This window comes from Chaetodon trifascialis, chromosome 21 (genome assembly GCF_039877785.1).
Source record: "Chaetodon trifascialis isolate fChaTrf1 chromosome 21, fChaTrf1.hap1, whole genome shotgun sequence".
Lineage (NCBI taxonomy): Eukaryota > Metazoa > Chordata > Actinopteri > Chaetodontiformes > Chaetodontidae > Chaetodon > Chaetodon trifascialis.
In genome coordinates this window covers 7,462,356-7,488,778 of record NC_092076.1, presented here as the reverse complement: position 1 = coordinate 7,488,778, position 26,423 = coordinate 7,462,356, and the positions used below count along the sequence as shown (strand labels likewise).

At 42.4% G+C, this 26,423-nt stretch overlaps 3 protein-coding genes across 4 annotated transcripts in view; 2 read left to right on the top strand and 1 right to left on the bottom strand.

Moving 5' to 3' along the window:
- The window catches only part of pax2b (paired box 2b), a 30,894-nt gene extending 14,682 nt beyond the window's left edge, over window positions 1-16,212 (bottom strand). For both annotated transcript variants that reach the window (XM_070991340.1, XM_070991341.1), the window contains exons 1-6: window positions 15,651-16,212; window positions 13,824-13,989; window positions 13,009-13,206; window positions 9,763-9,842; window positions 9,557-9,676; window positions 1,097-1,272 (exon numbers count right to left, since the gene is read on the bottom strand). In XM_070991340.1, coding sequence (XP_070847441.1) covers window positions 1,097-1,272; window positions 9,557-9,676; window positions 9,763-9,842; window positions 13,009-13,206; window positions 13,824-13,989; window positions 15,651-15,693 — 783 coding nt within the window. In that variant the 5' untranslated portion in view covers window positions 15,694-16,212. The remainder of the gene's footprint in view (window positions 1-1,096; window positions 1,273-9,556; window positions 9,677-9,762; window positions 9,843-13,008; window positions 13,207-13,823; window positions 13,990-15,650) is intronic.
- Window positions 1-16,488, top strand: part of fbxl15 (F-box and leucine-rich repeat protein 15) — a 75,342-nt gene extending 58,854 nt beyond the window's left edge. Inside the window, exon 5 of the transcript XR_011603488.1 lies at window positions 16,476-16,488. The gene's annotated coding sequence lies outside the window, so the exon portion shown is untranslated. The remainder of the gene's footprint in view (window positions 1-16,475) is intronic.
- The window catches only part of sar1aa (secretion associated, Ras related GTPase 1Aa), a 239,404-nt gene that overhangs the window by 167,579 nt on the left and 45,402 nt on the right, over window positions 1-26,423 (top strand). The window lies entirely within an intron of this gene.

Below are 26,423 nucleotides of genomic sequence, written 5' to 3'. Positions count from 1 at the left end.
AGACACTGGCTAATAGGGCCACATTTTCCACAGGAAAAAAAAAAAAAAAGAAAACGTGAGGCACCCATGAAAGGGAAAGTGCTCTGATTAATATTGCATTAAATTAAACTTGATTTTTCTAGACTGTTCCTGGCCTCCGTTTGCCTTTTTTTTTTCCTTACCTGCCCCCTTTTTTAGTCTAACCCTTTTCCCTCTGCCTTTTAATACTCTCCCTGACGCTCTTTGTGATTGCAAGTCATTTCCAATTCGTTTTGGTATTGATCTTCCAGTAGAAATCAGTTTTGTAATTAGCTGCAAATTAGGGCCTCTTCTGGAGGTGAGGCCTGTCCCACTGATTTATCACCTGCGTAATTCGCCCCGATTGGAGAGAAATTAAAATGAACTCAATTAGGCGACTGCTTTTGCTTTATGGGTCCGACTTGTAGTTTGGTGGGAGAAATTAATAGTCTCTTGTTGTTTAATAGTATAATGAAAGTAAATAAAGGTTATCCATTGTAATAAGCCCAGAGCTTTTAATAAGCGGTGGTTTGTGGCTGTCGTTTTGGCATGGGGGTGGCTGTTCCCCAAATGCCTCTTAATTTTTGAAATGAGGATGGATGGCGAGCGTGGTTGCAATATCAGAAGGAGGGAGAAGGAATACATGGTTTCATACATCCATTTCATGAATACATGTTACAATAAAGGCAGCTTTCAAGACTACGTCAGTCATTCAGCATCAAGCTATGACAAAGAATTGGAAATTAAACAACAAGGGCAAGAAGAAGAGGTTGAATAACACAGCAAAAATCTAGGTATCGATTAATTTCATGTTGCCTTACTGTTATTCTCAATTATAGGGGATACAAGGAATGTGTTTTTCATCACAAAATCAATAATGTGTGGGAGTTTTCCTGGTGATCCCTCCAGCATTATACGTGCTTGGTTGTAATCCAGTGCTTGGCCATCTCAGGCGCTTGTTTAATGAGCTTCTGGATATGGTTTGGGGATATTTGTGACAAAGGTGTTTTTTTTTTTTTTTTTTGAGAGGCATCACATGCACAATTTGGGTGTATTTACTGGGTGTGAAGAAAAAGTGGTGAGTTTCAGTGCTACTAACCTGTTCGGGTTTGATATGCTCCGATGTAGGGAAGACGTCAGGGTACGAGGGGCGTTCAAAGACCCGGTCCAGCGCTTCCAGCTGCTGCTGGGTGAAGGCATCTGCCCTAAGGTGTTTCCGTAAACTCTCCACACTACCCTGAGAATCACTGTTTGGGCCAGAACCATCTGAACCATCTACAAGAAGAAAGAGCAACAATCGAGACACTGACCCTGGGAAGCTGGCCTTTACTTCAAGCCATGCACTTTATATTCTCCTCATGGTTTTGCTGTACCACCTCTGTGGGGGATCTGAGGAGGACAGAAAGGGATGGAGTGCAGGTTTTTCCACTCCTTAATGGCTGTAGTGTGCCACTGGCTGCATCACACAGGCTTTTCCCTGCACCCCCCACCACAGCAGTAACACCATCATGATCTGAGAGCCCTCTAGTAATTGATGGATTACCATCACTTGCAAATATATACATGTTGTGGCAAGCATGTATACTAATGAAAGCAGCAGCTAGCCCATTATCCTGCCTTTTCATTCCAGCCAGGGGATTTTTTTTCCCCCCTCGTCTTTCTTTCCTCCCCAAAACCCTACCGGTGCTCGCAGAAATCAAGAGCAGTTTTTTTTTGTTTTTTTAACAGCACAATTTCCCTTTTTTCACAATTCAATACCGCTTTCATTCTCTGGGAGTGTGTGGTTCCATTTGGAAACAGCGGCGGAGGACAAGAGGCTGAATAAAATCGTACAGTCTGCTTCAATCATCCTGCTCTCCAAACACAGGAATTTTCTCCTGACTCCTGACCTGATTACCCGACTGTTGGGAGAAGGATGCCTTCGCTTTTCCCGTTGTCACTTGCGCACGACGCTTAAAGCCTTTACAGACCACCCTACCATAGCTCCCTTTTTTTTCCTGCCCCCCCTCCATCACCCCCGCCTCTCCTGGCTACAGCGGCTGTGTCTGTAGGTCTCCTCCCCGGATCCCAGAAAGCTTCAGCTCCCTTACAAATCTGTCATTCTAAATTTGCGGCAGATTATGTTCTCCCCTCAGTGGGAGAGTGGTGATATATGATATGCAAGGCCCCTATTGATTGCCTGATCTGGTGGCAAGAGGGAGCTGAAATGAACTTGAAATGAACATCATGCCTCAACTCATTGTGCGTATAATACTCTACTTAATCCCACATTTTTCTCTGCCATGGAATTCAATTGATCAATCATGTCTGTGTGATAGTACCATTTGGGAGGGTTATTGCCATTCTATTCTGCTGCTTGACCTTTTTTCACAGGCTGAGGCCAGAGGATGAACCCGAATCTTCCATGAAGAGCAGAAGGAGAGGTAAAAGAGTGTGTGTGTGTGTGTGTGTGTGTGTGTGTGTGTGTGTGTGTGTGTGTGTGTGTGTGTGTGTGTGTCTGAGCACATGTGAGTGTGACCTGAAATTGTGCTGATAGCTGCAAAAATGTCCAGCAAAAAATAAGTTATGAGCTAACAATGCCTTGTTAGCTGCTCAGTCTGGTTTCTCTGCACAAATGAATGCAGGACTTATTTACAGGTGAGTGCATCGATAGGTCGATCAGGGTTTTGGTTGAAGGGACCGATCCACGCCGCGTTTAGTTTCTTTGCCACTGTCATTCTGAACATCAAAGGCTATCAGTTTATTCAGTCATCACAGGCTGCAGAATCGTTTTGAGTGGCACAATAATCCCCGCCCTGTCCTTGTGTAACCTTATTTAAAATTATTCCAATGAGTTCAACACATTGAGGTAAACAGAGAACAAGAGAGATCCGGTGTCAGCAGATGCCCTGAGCCCTCATAGCATCGTCTGTTATTAGCTTGTGAAATCTTGATTTTACCTCTGCTTAAGCAAAAGTATGTCACTCTCCACAGAAAACCAGTACAACTCCCAATTTTATGGCACATAAATTGAATTGATTGCATGCTCCGATCCACCATTTTCGCTCAAAAAAACAGAAAAGTTGGCTGTTTTCTTAGTTTCTGAAAGCTGGAAATGCAGTCAGACAGTGATGAGTGTTGTGTATCTGCCTGTTCCAACCTTTTTACGAAGCTGAATTCGATCGCAAAGAGATACAATCAAACCCAAAATATTCCTGGTCACGCTGAAAATATTCTGCATTTTTAGATACATGTTCTCCCAAAAATTTAGGCAAGTTATTCAGTTTTAAACAAAAGTGTCAAACAGTGTATGATCACAGCAAAATTTAAAGGAATAGCTTCACAAATGCACTTATTTGCTTTCTTGGCGAGAGCTGCTCTGTTAAACATGAAGCTACAGTCAGGAGATGGTTATCTTAGCTTAGCATAAAGACTGGAAACAGGAGGAAGCAGCTAGCCTGGCTCTGTCCAAACAAAAAATTCTTCCTATCAGCACCTCTAAAGCTATGCTAAGCTAATGCTAAGCAAAGCTAATCTTCTCCTGACTGTATATTTAACAGACAGGTTTGGCTCATCCAGCTCCAGAAAGCGAACAGGCTGAACTACTTTAAGAGGTTAATTCAGCTGCTAGCTGAGGGAAAAAGCACGACAGCTGTGATTGTTTCTGATCTGCTGCTCACATGAACCTTTCGGGACGTTCAGGTGAATATTCAGCACCTTTTCTGCACAGCCTCACTGAGGGGCCTCACCTACTATAGCTGCTGCTTGTCACTTTATCAAACGCAATTGTTCTCTTTGCTACCAAAGCAAATAGAGTCATTAATTACTTTCCATCAGCCGGCCCGAGCCACAACACCTGATCAATACCCCCCCACCATATTTGTCATTCACCACAGTGGAATACACTTCCCACACACAAGACAAACCATCCTGGGTCAACCTACACACTCTTCCTCCCACTCAGACTGAGGACAGTCCCATCTGCCCTCCCAGCTACTGACACATCAGCAACGACTGTGTTTTGGTGATGAAGATGATTCTGGTGACATGTAGAGCATTTATAGCGCAAATCCAGATTGTGCATCTTTAATCATTTTCAAGAAAACTATAGCATCAGTGTTTGTTTACTTGCAAGTGACAAAGCCCTCTAGCGGAGGTGGAAATGATGACTGTTGTCCGTCAGGAGCAAAGGAGCTAGTGTGATGTTATTATAGAGTCACAAAGTGTCAACAAAACATCAGGCTTTAACACGGGAGTCAGCCGTTTCATATCGACAGGGTCTTTCAACCATGACTACGATCGTTCTCTGACTTTAACTATGTAGTTATTGTTGTAATAGGAACAGCTAAGGTGTCCTAACCTTAATGGAGTAGTCATTTTAGCTAAAAACCAACAATCCCTAACCCTAGCGACATCATTTTTGTGCCTAAAACTAACCAAACCTTAACCAAAACTGTGCAAGAAACAGATTTATTTTTCTGTAAGTGAGACATGAAAGTGTATTTTTTGAAGTAAGAAGTCAATCTCTGTATTTGTGTTTTGTCTGTGCTCAGACTTTGGGGAAAACAGGGACTCCATGGTATTTAATCCAGGTTTGATGCTTGTTCGGTATGTTGGCCTGGAGATGCCACTGTCAATCAAATATGATGAATCTTCGCCTGCACAGACCTGATAAAGCACATTAGTTAGGCTTTAGGCCATTAAATTCTGCACAATTTGTGCTAAAAAAACCTGTCATTTAGTCACTAGTAATTCCTGTTAAATAGAAATATTTGCCATTTGGAGGAGATTTCAGGTGCTGTTAAGTGCCTCTAAGCACTTATTGTCTCTGCAGGAAATCAGATCCATTATTTAGACATTTCCAAATCTGCCCATTATGCAGCGGTGATACTAATCTTTGACCACAGTGGCTTTGTTGGTGCGTTACACGCTTGTCCCGCTCTGTGGTCGTTTATTGATCATCTCTGGAGTTGAGTGTATTCATCTTGACATCAGTCTGTATTAACACTCCAGTAACGAGGGAGCAGCCTCCATCAGATCAGATAACCAGCTCTATAAAGCAGGCTCCTCTCTGCGGGTTTGGCACCCAGAGGTCGCGACCCCTAGCAGGAGGCTTTAGCCAACGCAACTCTGGGACTGGGAGCGAGTCTGAGTGACTGCCGCCAAACAAAAACATAACAATTATCGTGAATGAAGCGCAGATTGAGTATGAATAGCGGCTTTTTGTGAGAGTCTGACTCTAATCGAGGAAAAGCCTGATTTCAGAATAAAGGTTTCTGCTTTTTCATGCAAAGAAAATAGAGTTAAGTTCTTGTTAGAGGCACGAGGAGGTGAGCTGGCACCTTGAGGTCACCAAAGCCCCCCCTCAGATGAATGAGCTTAGCCCCCCCGAGTCTGCTCCTTGTTTAAACAACATGTCAACATACATACGCTCTCGTTCCCTGAACACACTGTTATGTATTTCACAATAACACACCTCTATGATTTCCCGCCTGAGTCAATTCCCCGTTAATAAAATCAAATTAAAACAAATTGGATGAACTCAGCTGCATTTTGTTTTTCTAATTGAATGTTTTGATTATGTACACATAAATGAAATACTGCTTTTGGAACGTGATACGCTGGCTCTGCAAAGGAATGGACGATAAACTGATCCGTCGATGGAAAATTCATCAATAAAGATCGGTGAAAGATTCTGTTTGGAGCTTCTCAAATGTGAGAATTTGCAGCTTTTCTTGCTTTTATATGATTATAAATTACATTTTTTTAGGTTTCTGGCTGCTGGTTATAGTGAGAAACAGTAATGAGCATTTTAGAGGCCAAACAATGAATAAAAATAACCAAAATATTCCATAATTGCAGCTTATATCGGATTACTCGCAAGATTCACGGGAGAAACATTTCTTACTGTTGGCAATCAATGTGCTGTGATGTTCCTGAGCTTTTAAAGGCTTTATTAATCCAATTTGGAGGTTGCACTTAGGTGCTGACATTTTGCCGTGCTCTAAGTTCCTGTGTTGATTCTTCTTCTCCCCCCAAAACAGATGCTGATACACAGAGCAGGGTGTGACGGCGGCCCCGCTCCATCACTCATCTCCCTCCACACACATCGGTTCAGTCCTCATGACGCTCAGAGAGGAGAAATAATTAATTCAACAGCTACTGAAGCACAGAATCACATCCATTCTGTCTGCCACTGGCTATTGTTGTTGGCTTTTGAAATTTATGATGATCATCCTATCATGAAATTTCTCTCTCGGTGTTTCTCTCATAAATCAAGAAGAAAGGCCCCAACACAAAGTGAGAAAGCGATCAGAACCGCTGAAATTAAGAATCATCTGCAGGTCTGATTGTGCAATTCGCGGGGGCCGCTCTGAAAGGACGCGTGAAAGGCCGGGCACACTTCATGGACACTGCATGTCCTCAACAGACCTCCAAGCCGCCTGCTCAGGCCAATTCAGCTCCGCTCGCTCGCTCACTAATAACAAGGAGGTGAACAAAAACATCCATGAAAGCAGATTTGTACTTAAACATCAGATACTGTATGAGAGATTTGTATTCCGCCCCGAGAGAAGCAGCTTCTCCTTTGTCTTTTCTGAGGCCCACAGTGTCAGAGGAGGCAGTGGGGGGTGGAGGAGTTGGGATGTGGGCCACTTGGATGTTAATCTGTGAGGTAATAGCTTTTCTCTGCAGAATTGCAAATTCTAATACATGTCACTTTGTAAAATGGACAGCCGTGGTCACCAAAGACACCATCTCCAGGGGTCTCTCTCCCTCTCCCCCCCGCTCAGTCCGTCCGCAACAATGGCTGCCAAGTGTAACATGCTACTTTTAATTTGCAATAACATGTGACAATAGCAGATTAATGACTCTTATGACACCTGTGTCCCTGAAGCTCCTCTTGCCGAGACCCAGTGTACATAACGTGTGTCACACTACATTATCTCTACATCCCTCCTGTAATGGGGGGGACCTTTTTTTAAGGGCACTGCTGACTTGGAAACTTAGGAGCTGTCTGCCTGCTTGGCAGAGTGCCACAGCGACTGCCTAAAACAAATACTCCGGGCTACACAGCCAATCCATTTCAGCGGGGCTTGGGTTGCACGCCGCCTCCCCTCCCTAACCCTTCCCCCTCCTCTCCTTCCTTCGCTCATTTTTGTTCATGTTTTCAACCCTTGATAATGACTGCTTGTGCCATAATCATCATGAGGCTTACCAAGTTAAATAGGGCTCAGGCAAGCTACTGTGCTGTGAGGAAATTTAATCCAAGCATTAACTGAGCTATAGACTACAGCCTACTGAGGGAAGCAAAATACGTCTGAATGGCAAACAAGGCGACACTGAAACAGACCTCAGCTAAAAAAAATCTGCTTTAAATCAAAAACAACCATGAATCACCACAACAGCAGCACAAACACGCTTCTTACTTCTATTTGTTTGATTTCAGAGCCACAAACTTAAGTCTTACACGTAGCTTTCCTGGATGAGAGATTCTTTTGGCTTTTTTTGATTGGAAAAAAGACTAAAAAGTAGGCTCATGGTGATAACATTTGATAATTTCCAGACATATTTCTTAAAAGGTTTCAGTGTAAAGGTTAAAGAAAATGTATGAATGGAAGTGAAATGAAGCCCCTTTAGAATGGTTGATGGCAAAATATGGCATCTTTTCTTTCAACTAACACCATGAAAATGATCATACTGGTTACAAAGGGTCATATACACCCACAGGTTATGACACACTGGAGCTGTGGCCTGAATTTCAAAATAAAACTACTCGTTATTTTCCTAATGTGACCCAACCAAAATGCTTGCAAAAGCCTCCACATCTCCCAAACTACTGAGGACATAATCTAAGTGTTTTGTCAGAGGTCACTTCAGCCGACTTGCTGCAAAATCTTCAAATTCAGGTGTGTTTTTTAGTTGTTGGTTTTTTTTTTTTGGATAAGGTGCACTCTAAGAGAAGACAGTAACAGGACAATAGTGTCTGTGCCTACAGGGTAACATCGTATGTAATGTATTATTCTTACAAACTGTGGCTCCAGGCGAGACATTGCTTTTGCAAACCGGGTGTGTGCGGCCAAGGCCTGGGGTTTATGTTTTGGAAAGATAAAGTATCCCTGACCCTGTGGTTCCAGGTAGGCACCAGCTGGCCGTTGAGAGAGTATATAAGAACCACGACCCCCTCCGTCAACCTTCAGTGCAAGTCCTACGCCGATGCGAACACACACACACACACACACACACGAGCGCACACTTCCACACACGCGCACACCTTTCTTCTCTTTCATCGTAATGCTGGCCGAGCACCTAAATCACAGAAATGGCAGCACATCAGGGGAATCATTTGAGACTGAATAGCCATAGAAACATGGTGCTGTCACCTGGAAGACCTCCGCAAAACAGGCCAGCTCTCCCCCTCACACACACACACACACACACACACACACACACACACACACACACACACACACACACACACACACACACACACACACACACCTTACTCCTCCATGCCCTTTAATACCTCTTTGCCCTTCAGTAGCAATCTGCATAGAAATGTGTGCATTCTATCATTCAGTGACTAGACATTACACCCTGGCTAATAGTAGAGGTCCTCGAACGAGTGAAAATGAACCCTTGAAAATACCAGACGTTTGCATTATGCGTCCGCGATTGCATCTCTTACAGGGAAAGACTTGATTATGTCATTTGCCATGTCCACGTCATGCTGGTTTTTATATCTTTGCCAGGAAATCTACCTCTGACAGGTCATTAGTCATCCCTCCCTCCCTGCACGCGCATAAAACATCAATTCCACTCAATATCCCGCAAACCCCCGTGCTTCTCAACAAACGCCAGAACAAAGAAGACGCTATGTAAACTACTGCCGTGCTCTGATTAGCTCTCATTCCAGAGCACTGCAGAAATAAGGCACTCATTCCCCACCCTGTTTGAGATAACTGCCCCTTTTCAGCAGCCACATCATCCCTCCATGCCCATACATGCTTTGCAACATGAGTGCATCTGTTTAGCTATTCTCATCAGCTGCTTATGTAGTGACATTAAGGAAGCCTATTGCTTACAGAACCAATAATCTATATCGCCTCAGGCCCCCTTTATATCCACTAACCTACTACTTCAGCAGCAGAAGTGGAGCCACTTTTGTTAAAGAAGAAAAAAAAAAAAGCCCTCCACAGAGCTATAGCGGCTTTCTTGACTGACCCGGGTGGTTGGCTACATCATCTTGACATGTAATTATCTAAAGCCCTTTAATCACTTCCATAAAGATTAATTGCAGGAGACAACAGCGGAGGTCGTGTCTTCAAATCAAAAGACTCCTTGGCAGATTGACACAGCAGTGTAACAGAGTTCAGACTTAGGTGTTTTATAAGGGTCATCTACTGGAACTGAAGCAGGCTTTAATGCTGTAATTGCAAGTTCAGCAAAGTGGGTTTTATAGCAGAAAGCTGCAAAGAATTCTATTCATTTTTTTTTTTTTTTTTAGCTTTTTATCAGAGGATTTTTAGATATTTTCTGGGTGCTAAACCTGAGCTGAGCTTAGACAGAAAAATGTTCTTACCTTCTTCTCTTTTCCTCTTTTCACCATTGGATCGTGGAATACCCAGAATCCCATTGATGGAGTAGGATCCTGCAGGGTCATTGGAGGCGCTGGTTACAGGCGGAGAGGCTGTGCTTGGTACTGGGAAAAACACAAAGTGCAATGACTATGCATGCATGTGCAGTGTGTGCTGCTGAAGCTGGTGCTGTGATGTGCTGCAGCGTTACCTATAGTATGGCCTGGTGTCGACAGGGACGTCCCGTCAGGCGATGGGTGGAAAGGCTGCTGGACTTTTGTTCGGATGATCCTGGGGAACAATGGGAAAGCACAAGTCAGCTGCTGCATCTCTACTTCCCTTCCTGGAATCTGCGCCCGGTGCGAGCGAGCTGCTCGGTCACGGCAGCTATTATGGAGATATTGCGTGATTAAGATATCAAACGCAACTCATACACAAGACGTGGATCTGGTCAGTGGTTCTACCTTAAAGGTGTGCTCTGGAGAAAAGTCTTCATTGCACTTTTGGTCTGAGTGATCTTGCAAACAAAGCATGAAATCACATCAATTCACCTCAATGATCAGCTTCACTGACTCTACCTGGCCCAGACTAATCAGCTCTCTCTCCCCCACTGCGGAGGGGGTTTCACTGGGACCGATCGCAGCCCTATAGTAGCCCTCTGCTTCCCAGATCAAACATCTCTGTAGAACCAGCGGCCCCCATGTGCCAATGCGGATGAGGTTGTATTGATCGGGGCTTGGGGAGAAAAAGTTGGGGATTAGTCACACGGCCAAACAGATGCAAATAGAAAGCTATAAATTATATGTGACAGGAAAGCAATAGTTCCTTATTGCCTTGCACAAGCTTACGCCAGCATTAGATTCCTTTAATCTGAATGGCACTTGGGGAGAAAGGGAGCTGTCACAATAATTTGTAAACTTTAAAACTATTCATCATGTGTGCCACGAGAGCTATTTTAGAGCACAAGGAACAGAGGTCGGGGAAGGAATATGGATCCTTTAGGGCTGATTTCTTTGCACATTTCAGATGTTGCTCCTTTGTTGTGTTTTCTTTTTTTTCAGCAGAGTGAAAATATTTACAGATAAAACAGCCCAGATTTCAATTTGGAAAATACGCCTCTTATACTTTTCTCCATATTATCCAGAAATGCATCAAATGATTTGGATATTGATGTTACTGTAGGCGCCAGGGGGCTTCAGAGGAACAAATCCAACACTGTCACAAAAAAAAAAACTCCCCTTGGAGGCAAAGCTACCTAACAACAAGCCTTTCCACAGAGTGCATATTGATGTTTTTATTTTTCCCACTTCTCCCCATAACAGTTTTTCGACCCCTTGACTTGCGTGTGCTACATAAATCCAAAGACTTTATTTGGTATCCATGTTCTTGATATTGAATAAGCAATTTGGGAGAATGAATTAATGACCTGGCTGTTGCTGAAAATCCCCTGAAGAAATATTAAAATTGCTTTCCTTCTGAATCAATAATGTCTAGCGCCATTGAGGAGCCTTTTTTGTTGTTGTTTTTATGTCTACCAGCAGGCTAGCGTTACTTGTTGGTTGCGGTGGCCCTGACTCGTAGTACAAACACTATCTCTGTTGCATTTAATAATGCATGCAGGGGAAAGGTGTTTAAATAGAGAATCCTCCTTTGTCAACAGTCCTGAGGTCAGACTGTCTGCCACAGAAACCCACGACTGGCCCCAGTCAGAATCAGCCAACTGGAAAAGACTCTGGCTCCAGTCTTTTGCTTTTTTTTCTCAATTTCCTGACCGGGGGAAGCCCTGTTTTAACTTCTGTTTCAAGAAAAACTCACTTTTTATCTGGATTTTTTTAAGCAGCTTGAAGTCTGCTGCAGTGATTGAAGCACTGAGGATGCTTTCATTGATTTTTGCGAACTGCTCCTTTAGACATTCAGACATGCATTGAAGTATTAACCTCCAGCTAAATCAAAACAAATGCCTGTGTCGTCTCATTTGTGTGTGTGTGTGTGTGTGTGTGTGTGTGTGTGTGTGTGTGTGTGTGTGTGTGTGTGTGTGTGTGTGTGTGTGTGTGTGGCGCTGGAGTACAGAGCAACACATTGAAATCTTACATTTCTTCAGCTCAGAAAAAAAGGGGGGAAATCTTCAGCATTAAGCCATAATAGAAATGCAAAGTAGCTCTCATACTGTATTTGGCTGATAGAATTACAGTTCTTTCTATTCACAATTTAATTTCCCACATAAACAAAGACACATAAGGCTCCCCCCGGTCCAAAATAGAAAGCTTTAATTGGAATTGAAAAAAAAACTTTATAGGGCTCTTTTAATGATATTAATGTACGTTTTGAATTTATCACATACATGTGTCTGAGCCTCCTTAAATGGGGCTTTTTAAGCAGCCACGAAGCATGAAATGAATTTTCTTCAGCCTTTTCTCTATTTAAAAGATGTCTTGTGTGGAGCTGTCCATGCTCTCCCATCAGCTCATTAAAATGTAATGCTGATGCTGGCTCTATGGAACAGTGCCTCTTAACCAAAGTTCATCACCAGGGATCTCTGGTGGTGGGGGGTGAGGGGGGTGGGGGGGGGGGGGGGGGGTGAGGTGAGGTGGGGGTGTCCTGGGTCCTCCTGTAGCTGCCTTTCTATGACCATGGCACTGTTTACGAATTTCCACAGGGAAACTGGAGATTTGTAGCATGAATAGAGACACCTGAAATGTTACATTTTATACAGTAAATTGGCATATAAGCGTTTTACATAAGAGTTTTAATGTCACGATCAACGCAAAATTGATGCTGCACTTTTATGCATCATCATAATGTTACATCAATATTAACCGCAGCACGATGTCAGCTTAACGCAAGGATTTAAATCAGGAGCCTTACTGCCAAACAGGAAGTGATTTTTATGATTATTATTTATTATTCATTTTTAGTTTTAATCTATGTCATCTTCACGTGATGCAATATTTCACGAATCACGTTCACACTGTTTCTGCAAAACCAAACCTTGCAGAGAGGCCAGTGTTGCTCTGCCTGCGTGCAGCAGCAGCAGCAGCAGCAGCAGCAGCAGCTCCAGCACATTAGATGTGCTAAAGAAAATTGGCCTGCTTTATAGCGCCACGGGATCTGGTCACCGAATATTGATCGGTTTTCATCTCGACAGATTCACTCAGTCCTGGATGTACTGCTGATTGTTGAGGGAGTTTGGTCTGAAAGATTGAATTGCACCTCTGAGACCGCAGGCAGCCTCGGCGCGCCGGCCAGCACAAAGTTGGTCAAACAATATTCTGCTGTGGGTGGTGCGCTTAGCACAGATACGCTGTGATGAATGATTCCCAATTTGCGCTCAGCCGGCCCCTCTTCATTAAAGTGTTTACATCCTCGCAGCCTGTTATTTAACCCAAATAAATTCCCCAAAAGAAAAAAAAATAACCTCTACGTTTATCTATTTTTAGGTTCTATATTCATTTCCTACCTGTTAATGGATGAGACGCTGGGAACGGTGTCGTTGTCGCAGATGCCCTCTGCCAGCAGTCTGTCTCTGATCTCCCACGCAAACATGGTTGGGTTTTGCCTCTTGTAGTCTGCGATTTTTTCCACCACCTTTGGCGTGGCCACTTTAGGTTTAGACCCACCGATCACACCTGGTTTGATGCTGCCAGTCTCGTAGTATCTGCAAAAAAATATATTTTCCAATGAGATGATAGCTCGCGATATTTAGGACGCGATTCAGCCGGTTAACTCTCCTCTGATAAGCGTTTAAAATCAGTTTATGCGCAATGATACAGCCATTGGTTACGAGCTTTGGAGAGTTATTGTTTCTGAGAACTAGTTTCGTTGAAGAAATGCTCTAATAGCAAACTTTTCTGCAGCAAAACATCACACTAAAGGGCTTTGTGAGCATATTTTGCCTCTCCAAACATGCATAATTTTTCAAAAGAAATGCAACTTTTCTTAAAAATTAATCAAAATGCAAAAAAAAGAAAAAAAACGCATTAACGCCTGCATGAAAAGACGGCAAAGATGCATTCAGTCAAACACCACACAGACAAAAAAAAAAATAAGAAAAAAAAAATAAGAGAAACCCAACTGAACTCTACAAATCTTCACAAATAGCGTCAATCTATAATTGAAATATCATTAAACCTATTTATAAATTCAAAAGCGAGCTGACCTCTGCAGGTGCAGCTCTCTCCTCCACCACCACTGCACCTCGCTGCAGACTCAGCTCGCACCCAGCACAGCCTACCTGCATGGCTGCGGGGCTTGGCCGCTCACTTTTTCACCCACCTGCCCAGGATCTTGCTGACGCAGCCGTGGCTGACCCGCAGCTGTCTGGAGATGTCGCAGGGTCGCACGCCCTGGTGGGCCAGCTCCACTATCCGCTGCCTCACCACGTCCGGGAGGGGTCTGCCGTTCACAAACACCCCGCCGAGCTGGTTCACACCTCCGTGCCCTACGTGGGATACAACAGCAGCACAGACACAACCGTAACATTACATAAAGTCGTAAGAGAGGAAGACGCAGGTGAGTGTTTCTTTGTAAATTATAGTGGAGGTAAAACAGCGTTTATAATATCATAAGTGAAGGTCAGCTCCCTGTACTAGTTTCTATGGAGCAGGTGGATTTACATGCATTAATAATATTCTGAAGAAGCCTTTAAGGATGCATGAAATACTACATTTCTGTTTCGTTCATATTTTTTAAAAACATCTCGTTATTCTTTTTAATTAGAAAGTTGTTTGCTGCTCTCACTGAGGCGCCTTCAGTTCTCATGTGCTTTAAGTGTTTCACAAATACGGCACAGTGACCAAATCACAATATTTTGCAAGGCATTATTCCAAATAATTAATGAACAAAAAGAGGATTTTGGAAGTTTTGGTGCTTTTTAGAGAAAGAAAAGAGTGGAGATTATCACAACACTGCAAGCCAAGTGTCCTGTGATCCATGTGCATCTTTTTATGTATTTGATATTTTAAAAAATGGAGCAAAAAAAAAAGACATTGCAGCTAAAATGTAATCTTATTATTAGCATATTTTTGAGCAGCTTGTTAGTCTATTTTATGCCTCTCTTTGTGTTAAAAACAAACTAATCGATCTTTAACTTCAACCAACGATTAATTACAATGATGTCTTTAGAATAGTGTTTTTCAAAATAAAATAAAACGCATCATTGTTTAACACCTAATTATGCAGCACGTATATATATATATGTTTACATTTTCGTCTGTCACACTGTTTTTGTGCAGCTCGTACAATTAACACATTAAATCCAACCTACACTGACCCATGAGTGTGTGACCCAGTGTCACGACTGCTGCTTAAAATAATTACAAATATGGATCTTTTTGAGTCTCCAGGACTTTTCCCTCACAGTCAAAACGCACACCTCTTATTTTCTGAGCAGCTCCTCGGCTCCTGTTGGCTATTAAGTTACAAGCTCCCTCATCTTCCCAGCACGCTAATTTTAAATAATTGAGTGAGCTTTGATTACTCATATTACATATTATTTGGTAAAGGAAGAGGTCATCAATTATTCACACACATTCACCAAATTACAAGCAATCCACACTGGATGCGGACTTCAGTTGGACGTGGAGAGCTTGCTGTTATTAGAATAATTTGAATAATATATGTGTAACTAATGTGTCCTGACTTATTGGGCCTAAACACACATACACGCACACACACACGCACACACAGAGTGCGCGGGAAGCTGGAGGCTGCTACACGTGTAAATTACAGAGTACCTGCCAACGCATGTTCTTTGTTTACAAGTTTAATTTCTGCACATCGCCGCTCTGTGCACACAAGTATCGCTGTCACTGAATATATTTTTAAGATTTTTAAAGCAGCTCATTGGCTGAAATTTGCGCACAGGTGTGAAACATGAGGGGACGATTTATCCCACTACCAGCCTTCATGTTTCCATGTTTGCCTGCACGTTTATCAGCCTCCAACTGTTTGTTTTCATGCGCCGAGATGCTGTTAGCGCAGAAAACTCGCCATGCTCTCTGCTCCGGGCCTTTGTAAGACGCAGAAATGACATCCTTATTATTTTTATCCGCATACATGTAAGAGCTGCAGTGGCTGAGAAACTCGGGTTGTGCTACTTACGGTGCATAGCTGTAAAGGGGTCTGCTTTGCAGTGAATATCCATTGGATAGCAAAGGAAAGAGAGATAATCAACTGAAGTCGCCGTTTCGCCTTCCTATCAAGGATGAAAATGTGGAGAAAAAAAAGGTGGTTCTTCTCGATGGAGGGACTTAGTTTGCCCCTCCACCCCCGCTTCAACACCCGATCTGATGGCAACTTCTTCCCCCAAAAGTTGCCTTTCGTCTCTTCAACAGTCCGGTCCGGGAGCGGAGGTCTGGCAGGTGCGCAGCATGACCGAAGGATTGTTTCAGGAAGACGACCTGTGCTGCTTTCAGCGCTGCTGTTCAAAGCCTGGAGTGAGCAGAGGTAAATTCTCACAGCGTGCCGGCGAGCACACCGCGGTTCTTTGAGCGGAATGGAGCGGTGAGGTCCAGCGTGCAGGGCCCCGGTATCTCCTCAAATCCTGGCGGCCTTGATTCACGCGTCAAAACCGGCGGAGAAGCACGCACTCACACATCGGGCTTCTCTTGTGCGCTGGATGCGTTAGGCTGGATCTTTAGGCTGGGAATGAAGCCTCTCTCCGTGTCTGTGGTTCTAAAAGCTGCAACCCTCCCCTCCTCTCCCTCCCCCCCGCCTCTCCTCCCCTCTGCAGACCCCCCTTTTGCTTATATGGATGACTTGTCAGACAAAGGCAATAGATGCCAACACTTTGTGATTCGCCAACGTAAAAAACCGGGGGTCCAAATGAGGAGGTCTCTGGGTCTGACACACCGGCAGGAAGGGGAGGGAGCTAACTAAAGGATGGATTCGGAGTTGCAAATTTCAGTTCATTAGACATTATAACAGCTGTGAATTATATGCTCGCTCACTGGAAGTTTTGAATCAATGAAATAGAGATTGTTTTTTACAATTTGTCCTTCTTTCTGGTCTTATTTTTACCCTTTATTACACGGACTATCAGCCTGTCTCTGGGAATATACAGGATATCTCTGTGTGCACAGGTCTCCTCACAACCCGGATTTAGCTTGATCCTTGTTTGAATTTGATCTTTTTTTTTTTTTTTTTTTGCTCATCTGTCTTTAAGTCCGCTCTGGAACCCAAGTAGGCCTAAAATCATTTGTTTCTAGCCGCTTTTCTTGCTTTATTTTTATTTAATTTTTTAAGAAAATGTCACAGCTGGTGGCCAAGATATATAAAACCATGATGCATTGACCTTTTTACATGCAGCTGATGATTGCACTGGTCCAAACTGGGAACACTGGTGGTTGGAAAGTGGACTTGAAGCTGATCTGCACGCAGCAGTGCCGTTTAACTTCTGTAGATGGCGCTGTATAGTTTCTCAAATTTAAAGGCGCTGTCAAAGAAGTCCCAAAATAAGTGAAACTTGGGGTGCACTTGAGCGCCTGTGGTCAACCTGATAAGTAAGAATATTCTTCTGGAACAATTATCCATGGCCATAGATCCATGTGAGGTGTTGCAAAGCATCAAACAGCAGATAAGCTTTGCACCTGCAGTATAAAGTCATCTGAATGGGAAATTAAACGAAACAATGCATTAAAGTCAAGGTGCAACATTTTGAATCCTGTAAATATTCTGTTTTTAAAAATCTTGAGGATTTGCAGCCTTTCAAATAAAAAAAGCTGTTTTCCTTCACACATAATTCTAAATAAACTGTAGAATTAATATGTATGAATAATAATACGTTTAATTTGTGGAGCACTTTTCATGAGTTAAAGTTGCAAGGTGTTTTAAAAGGGAAAATTAAATGTAATTAAAACAAGGGCAAATAAAAAAAAATACATAAATACATTAAAAATACAATAAAAAATATAAACATGAATACATTAAAAGCTTAAGTCAATCAAATCTTTTTTTTCATATTTTATAATAATAATAATAACAAGAAGAAGAAGAAGAAGAAGAAGAAGAATCCAATTTCAAAATAAAATGCATCATTTCTCGTGACGTCCTAATACCTTGTTTTTGTATACACGCGCTCTCCACATATTTGGCCACCTACATATTTGGGTGGGTGGGCGGGTCTGGGGGGCACCTCTTAGGGGCAGACGGCCACAGCTCGCGCTCTGCCTCCTGGTCAGGTTAGGGGATGATTTCTCTTTTTGTTACTGTTTTTGGAGTGAGCTTCTGGTACAATATGTAGCACTATAGGCTGTAATTTCACACCCGGCTGCACATTTCCCTTAAAGCTACATTCTTTTTTTTTCCCCTCCTCCCCCCTCTATAAGACCCCCACCACCACCATCATCACCCCCTCCCTCAGTTTTCTCTCCCTCTCATGCCCTCCTGCTCCCCACAATTTGATCTCCGCGCTGCAGAAATTAAGCAGGAAAATGCTGAAGTCGTTGATTTGGACGCGTCTCCAAACGAATGCAGCGTTTTTCACGTGTTTACTTTGTTTGGCTTGTGTTTGGACAGCACGTGCGCTGTGGCGTGTTTGGCTGTGGTCAGATGGGCCCTATAACCCCTCTCTTTTTAGGAAGGCGGCCTCTCTTTTCAGCTGCTACAACACGAGGTCAAAGAGCTCCCAAAAGCCATTTAAACAACACAAAGACTGAATCAATTATCGCCTTTTTTTTCTTTTTTTTTGTAGCTTTACCTTTAATAATTCGGCCTTAAAACTTATGATCATCTCAACACTGAGGCCAGAAAATAACCCCAAATTCTCACTTAAATTTGAGGCGAATTTAAACACAATTTCCTGACTCACTTCCACTCTGACGCACAGCTGCAGTATTTAAGACGACGCCACTGCATGTCAAGAGTTTGGAAAATGTTTTTGGAGCCCGGGTGCACCCATTAGGAGAGGTGTAATGTATTGACAGAGAGCAATTTATCTTTTGCCCCGCTTCCTAATGGCCTGTACAGGAGGAGAAGAGGAGAGGTGGCAAGGAGGAGGCGGAGGAGGAGGAGGAGGAGGAGGAGGAGGAGGGTTGGGAAAAAGCAGCACCGAGGGTCCAGCAGCTCCACCCGCCGAACACCAGCTCACACTTGCGGGGAACTGTGGGGAGGATGATGGAGGCGTCTGGGTGGTGGTAGAGAACTTTTTTTAAATATATTTCTAGAGGTGGGTGAGGTGTCATTGATGTGTTTTTTTTTCCTCCTCCTCTCGTGCACTCTGCCGGTTGTCTCGCGTTATTCCAACGTCACCAATCGATCCGAGTTTCCCTGCAGAGGGGAGCTGACACCACTGGTTGTAAGTTGAATATTAATCCTTTTGGATTTAAGGGAGGGAGGGGTGGCTCTGTCAGGAGATTTATGGTGATCTGGATGAATTTGTGTCTGATTTTGGACTATTTGCACCTTCTGTTAATCTGAGAATAATGCCAAGAAGCGCGTGGAGTGTAACATTTTATGCATGCTTAAATAAATAACACATAATAGTCTGAATTTGTCAGAAAATATACATTAAACCCATTTTCTCTGAAACGATGAGTGATATTTCCAATCATTTTACACCTGAATAAACAGGAGGAGATGTTAGGGGCTCAGCTACAGCCCCTCCACCTGCACATAATGGTGTAACACTAACAGAAATATGTCTCCACACTGTACTGTACATTGGATTTCCTCTCTGCGTCCTGCGCTCCAGCAGCGAGGCTTCTCCACTCCGGGCTACAAATCTTGCTGGCATGAACAGATGGAGCATCAATTTGATTCCATCCTCGACACCGTGAAAGATTGATTTTGCACTTGCTTTTAATTTTGCCCATAATTAATTGGATCATTACAACTGTTTTCCATTGATCCCCTCCCGTTTAGATGTAAAATTAGAATGTGATCTATGTTTCTTATCATTAGTTGTTTATTTATTTATTTGTCTGTCTGTTCTGTGGAGGATCATCCTACAGCAATTTGAATGTCGCCAGTCCTTTGAGCCTCTGAGTTATGAACTCATTATGTGGCCTGTGATGACACACACACACTGCTCAACCTCAGCACCTTTTAACGAAAAATCGCTCAAAATATTTCTATAATTTTCTGATAATTTTGTATATATGATAATCCAATAATATGCCCAATAACGTCCCTTTAATTTCCCAGAAATGCGTGATCTGTAATTCTGATTTTAAATGGACTTTATTGTAATCAGTCTTTCATCTGTCACCAGTTGTCAGGCTGCATCTCTTCTTAAAGCACCTTCACATCTGCTTTTAATCATTTTATCCGTATTATTCTGTAAATAAAAACAACAACATGACACTACTATGGTTCAGGTGACAGGCAGGATTGTGAGGAAACTCACATTGACGTTACATAATTTTTTTTTAAGGATTTATTTTTTAACTGAATTGTTTTTGTTTTTAGAATAAAAGGTTTTAAAGGGCGAATTCAAACAGTATAAAAGACAGCAAAGTCGCTTCTTGTTGTTTCTGTCGGTGCTTTTCTATTGTAGATCGATGCCACTCTTTGGGATGTATTTAACACCAAATATGTCAGTTTAATGCAGCCGATTTAACCGTTTACTGTCTTTGATGGGAAATCATCAAAAATTAAGAATAGGTGTAAAAGTCAATGCGGAAGTTTACAGCAGTCAGGGTCGTATTTCAGGTGATAAAACAGGTGAAGGACTTCGAGCTGCTCTCACTGTAAAAAAAAATCCACGTTACCTGCACCCACCTTGGTGTTAACTAATTAAATTCTTCTATCTGCAGAGTGTTCAGGTTCAGCTGATGATCACACACACACACATGCACACACATGCACACACACGCACGCAACAAACACGCACACGCGCACACGCAGTTCCAGTGATTTTCTATTGTATTAAAGATCCAAATGCAAGTGTGATCAGGTTACATTACTTTGATTGGAAAACACTTTGTTAAATTACTTTTCATACCCTGAGCACAAAAGCAGTCAGACAGTTGTGAGCTTTTCCATGCCTCAGGTACAGCAAATCATTAAGAAAAATTAACATCTCATTTGCATTTAAACATGAAAGAAGCACCAAATTATAAAAAAAATATTATTATCAATATTATCATTATTATGAGCTTTCAAACCCTGCTAATTTCAGCATGTTAGTTCTTTTTTCATACACACACAAAAAAATAAATAAATAAAAAAGAATCAAAATTTCCATAAACATTCCCAATATTTCTGACACATCTTTCCATCTCCTGTGCATTAACACACTAAGTTGGGGAATAAAGTGCCAAAGACTTAAAATACACTCTGGCTCCTCATTCATTATGCAGATTTACAAGTAATTGTTAAATATGCCCTGCAGTGCTGGATTAAAAATAGGTCTGTATCTTGTCATTTTCAAAAGTATTCTCCATGTTGCATTTATTGTACTGGGAACAAGGGCTAAATCCCTTCTCTTCCCCATCAAACTTTCCACATGAATAGTTAAATGTGTGCCCCTCTGGTTGGAACTTAACGAAGAGTGGAGAGGCTTTACGGGAAAATTGTAAGGGCATTGGAAACTTAAGTCAGGAATATTCTGGATGATTGTGAGACAAAAGCGCAAAGATTTCAACATTTAGCTCGACGTTGTCTGTCAATTGCGGATGTCTGACTGTAACATTTCCACAATTTCTCTGTTTGTTATTTTGCACAAACAAGTCGCTAAGCTGAAAAATCCTCCTTGTCATCTCCGCCTTCACCACCAGAGAAGCCTCTCTGCCAGTGGATAAAGGCGGCACGCAGCAGCCAGTCCTCCCATAAGGCCCTGGGTTCATCACTGTGGGAGAAGCTGATCCCACGTCTGGATCCTTCAGTGGATCTGTGTGTGTGTGCAGCAGAGATCAGCCTGAGGCGGCTTGGAGGTGTCCCGCCAGCTGCCTCTGTCCCAACCAGACAGCCAACAGCTTCAAATCACATGTCAGCAATATGGGAAACAGAGCGTCTGTCCGCTGGGCTGCTGACATGTGTTAGCCTATGGCATGTGAATGCATAATGTAGCAGTCACCTCCTGGTGGCAGGCTTTGACCTCACAAATGTTTTTTTTTTTTTTCTTTTTTGAAAATTTCTTTAACTTTCCCTATTGGTCTTGATGTTTTCCCTCCTTTGTCTTTGCTAGTTGTCTTCTAGTAACGATGATGTGATAATATGTCAGCTGCACAGTGTGATTTGCTGATTAGTTTGTGTGTCTGTGTGTGTGAGAGAGAGAGAGAGGGGCTGTGTATACACATATATTCCTCTCCCCAGAAATCTACGGATGAGCAGCTCCCACATAAGCTCCTGATCACTTCTGTAAATGCTTCCTGTCACCTTCAGTGGTGTAATGATCATGAAAATTGTGACCTTGATCTATGGAAAGCCATAATGTGACTGAATGGCCTCCTCCCACATACTTTCTCACCGGCTCCGAGCTCGCTGGTACGCTAAAGGACGGCTGCAAGGAAGATTGTTTAGTGGTAATAAAAAGCCAGTAGTTTGGCTTGTAATGGTTCGGGCATTCCTCCTCTTCACAGCCATTTGGCTAAATCTTCAGTGATGGAGGCCTGTGTGAATGTAGATGAGAATCTGGGAGATGTTGTCCTCAGGCACCGGGGAGATTTTATTGTCTGGTGGTCCAACATGATAAAGCACATATCTGTGTTTAGGGGATAGAAGAGTGCAACATTGATGTTATGTCCTGTGCTTATCATTTAGAGTTTTAAAAAATCCCTCCGCCGTCGTGATGCTATCGTGCACAGATCGGTGTTGGAAGTTGTCGGATGCTGGTTTATTATCATTGTTTACTGAAAGAGGAGAGCTGTAATCTGTGGCTATGACCATAAAACTGCATACGTTCATGGCGTCAGTCACATTAGACACAAAGCTGGAGTTTGTTTTCTAAAGTGCATTGTTTTGTGCTTTAAATAAAGTGTCTGTTTATGCGAATTTTAATGTGTGACAGTCTGATATATTTGGCACAAGAGCAACTTTTTCCCATGTTTGTTTTGCTCCAAGTGAAGACAGGGGAAACAAAAAAAAAAAAATCAATCTCTGGCATGATGCTGCTTGAATTCTCATTTAGTCTGGAAAATCTGGTTTGCACAACATTGTTTATGATCACACCCTTGCCAGCTTTTCATATTTAAACGAGCAAAGGTTTAATTACCAAATGATGACAGTGTCATATGGTGCCATGATGGCACAGGGTGTCTAATGAATGCAGAGGAGCGAGGGATGCGTACGCGACACTGAGTGACAGTGGGATGCACAGATCAAAACAGAAAAAAAAATAGGGGGAGAGACAGTAAAACATCTGTAATTTGCAATTCACTAATGTTCAATGGTTGCTCATGGATTAAGAATTTTAAAGTATTGTCTGCCAGATGGAAGAGAAGAGGGAGGGAGGGATTGCAGAGGAGGAGGGGGCTTCTAAGCAGCATATTTACATCTGTATATCAACCCTGGATTTAGTAATCAGACAGAAGAAAAACCAACTGCCTCCAAAAACACTCTCGGGGCGTTGCATCTATTACCTGTTTTCCAGCAGCACAGACATTACAGAACGATTCTCCCCATTTGTTTTTTTTCTTCTGAGGCGTATTTAAATTCGCCAGGACAGCTTGTAGATTGTGGGGAGTTTTGTGCACGACTTGCTCGATCTATCTCGATATAATCACGAGACAGTTTGGAGTGCCGGACTCGGATCTGCTCACACATCAGAGTTAATTTCAGCGGGATGTTGATGTGCTCTGAAATATTGCACTGAAGTAATATCAGTTAGTGGGCCGCCAAAGGATGTACATGCTTAACCAGGCATGAAACCTTGCTGAATTACACCGTATTTATACTTATCTCAGATCAGCGCATTTGTCATTAAAATCTGGTCTGGTTGCCTGTCTGTTTTATGGATCTGTTTAATGATGCACTGTGTAATAGTGTTACAATGTATAGCCGAGCTATTGGCACATTTCACTCAGCGGCATCAATAAATAACCACAGCAACCTTCAACTTTCAGCTCAGCTCAGAGGCTTCCTGTATCCCACAATCCTTGTGGTTTTTGTTGAGTGTGTTGTGGACGACTTTGTGTTTGCAAGTTTTAGCAACTCATGCACAGTGTGTTTCACTAACAGTGGCAAAAGTACTCATAGTAGAAATACTGCATTGTAAAATACGCTCTATTACAAGTAAAAATTCATAAAAGCACTCTACCTACCAGTGCAAAGTGAAAAAAGGTTGGTTATGAAAAAGTACTCATCGTGCAGAATCGTCTCATTCACACTGTCACATTACTATGTGTATTATATTATTGTTTTATTATTACTGATCTCCTGAAGCGAATGCCGCTGTCAGATAAAGGTAGTGGAGTAAAGTATTTGTCTCTTACATAAATGTAGACATAATTGAGTAGAAGTATAAAGTAGCGTAACATGGAAATACTACAGTACTTGAGTAAATCTACTTTGTGGAGCTGAGGATCATTTTCCAAACCATATCTGTAGATGTGCTTTCCAGACAGCCATTGATTTCCATTGATTTCCACACAGTGTGCAAATCATTCAGTAGGTTTTTTGAGTCCTCCACTGAATTATATTTGACTTAACTTGACAGCGTTCATGGTGATGAATCGCACAACACAACAAAGTTTCAAGAGTCTAATTGATTTTCATGCCATGAGGAAATGAATGGAAACCAATGGCTGTCCGTCAGAGGGGGGTCCCAGCCTGAGGGTCAGGACCATTCAAGAGGTCACAACAGGAGTCTGCGTGGTCACAAGACTTTCTTCTAATCTTTGCAATTTTCTTGTGAATTTCTGAATAACTTTACCTCAAAAAAGTTTGGAGCCGCTGGCTTATCGGTCACATTAAAAAAATCTGAATCACACCGTCATTATATTTATCTCAGATCTGCACGTTTGCCATTAAGAGGGTGTGAAATAGAGCGCTGCGGTGGCCATGTTGACTAAGACGCATACCATGTAATGATATGGTTTGATTCCAGACAGGGACATGTGTTGTGATTCATCTCGTTCTCTCATCTGTCTCTGCTGTCCTCTATCAATCAAAGAAGGTTAAATTACCAAAATACAATGAAGAAAAGAGCATAGTTCGTCGAATACTAGTAAAGTAAACTACTCAAAATTTGAAGTACAATCACTGTCGCTGGAACAGTCCTTTAATCCTGGATTCATCTGAGAGAAGCGGACTGTGGAGAGCTCACCCTTTCATTAGTAATGAAGTGCTGTTGTCATGCTGTGACGCAATAACTTTACGCCGGCCATCCATCCTCTGACACTGAGAGCTCCTCCCAGTGGATGACAAACCAGGAAACAGCACATCATCCATTCACACAGATACACATGCTCTAAATATTTAAACGTGTGCCAAAACTGTATTTTCAACTGTTTTAAAGAAAAGAGCTGACTCCCTGCTTTCGGCGCATGCTGGACGTACACTGAGGCAGACACATGTTGTGGCAGTTGTTGCCGGCGATATATCCGGGCCCTCTGACTGTACCGCTCTCCCATGGCTCTCTCCCCAGGACTGCGAAAACATCTGTCACGGCGGCTGCCATTTTCCTCTGTGGTCAGAGCGTCAGGTGAAGGTGCTGCCTGCTAGCCTCATGACATGGCACACATGGGTACCTCCAACAACAGTGCTCATTAACAGGCAAATGGAGCAGGAGCCCCAGCAAATTGAGCAGCGTTTCGCCAGGATCGGCCCTGCCAGATTGTTCAGATAGCCAAAGTGACATCACCAAGTGCCAGCCCCCTTTGCCCCCACCCCCCTCCAAAAAAAATTAACATCCCTAATCATCTGCCAGGCTAAACATTATTCTTCATGATTCAGATCAGCCATGCTTGCCCTCCACTCACAGAGTATCTCTCCTCTCTCTGGGCCAAAAGCAGCCAGCCTTGGACTGATTGCTCAGCCTTTTGTGCCCTTCGTTTGCGAGAATGGCAAATCGATTCGAAAATCATCACCCATGAGCCGCTATCATGCAGAGCTGGGCGCGTGAGTGTTGCAGATATGAAATGGAAATCAGGAAAACAGAAAAGTGAGGCCCTGTTTTTGTAATAAGTGTCACTGAGAAATAAACTCACAAATATGTTTTTTGTTTTTTTGCATAAAAATATTAGATGATTGAATCTGTGATTGCATCTTTAACACAGGCCTAAACAAAAGGGTCACCCGCCACCAGAATTCATAAAACAGGATGAAAACAAGACATTGCTCTTAAATTGGGGCCTGACATTACATCACAAATGAATCAGTATCGTAATTTGTAAGTTTTTTTTTTTTCTGATGCTTTTAAATGTTTGTTTATATCAATATTTAAAAACATTGATTTAATTATGAACAATTACAACATATATAAAATACTATATTTTTATCATTAGGACAAACTTTTCAGTTAGTGTATGAACTGAACCTTAATGTATATGATCAAAAAATTAAGGATTAGGCCTTATAATTTGATTTTCGATCATTTAATGATATATATTCACTTCCTCAGTGCTTTACTCTTATGTGCATTTGTATTTTTCCAATATTCTCATGCAATATGTTATATTAGAAAACTGGAGAAATAAGTATTTTGCAGGTTTTTGCCAATATTGACATCTAAGAAGGAGCTCCTTGCACGTCCTCTGGTCCAGTCTTGCTGTATTAGCTGTGGTCAGAATGAAAATAAACAAGTCCTGCATGTGCTTTTTGAGGACTGACATGCTCTGCAGTTTCCCACCCTGACCAGAGATAAAAAAAAAAAAACAACCTAAATTTGACCCTAAAAATGGGAACCACAAGCAGAAAGATCAGCACGAGGACGAGAAAGGAAGCTTGGCATATCTAATTAATTACTGCATATTAGAATGTTTGTTTACAGAAATG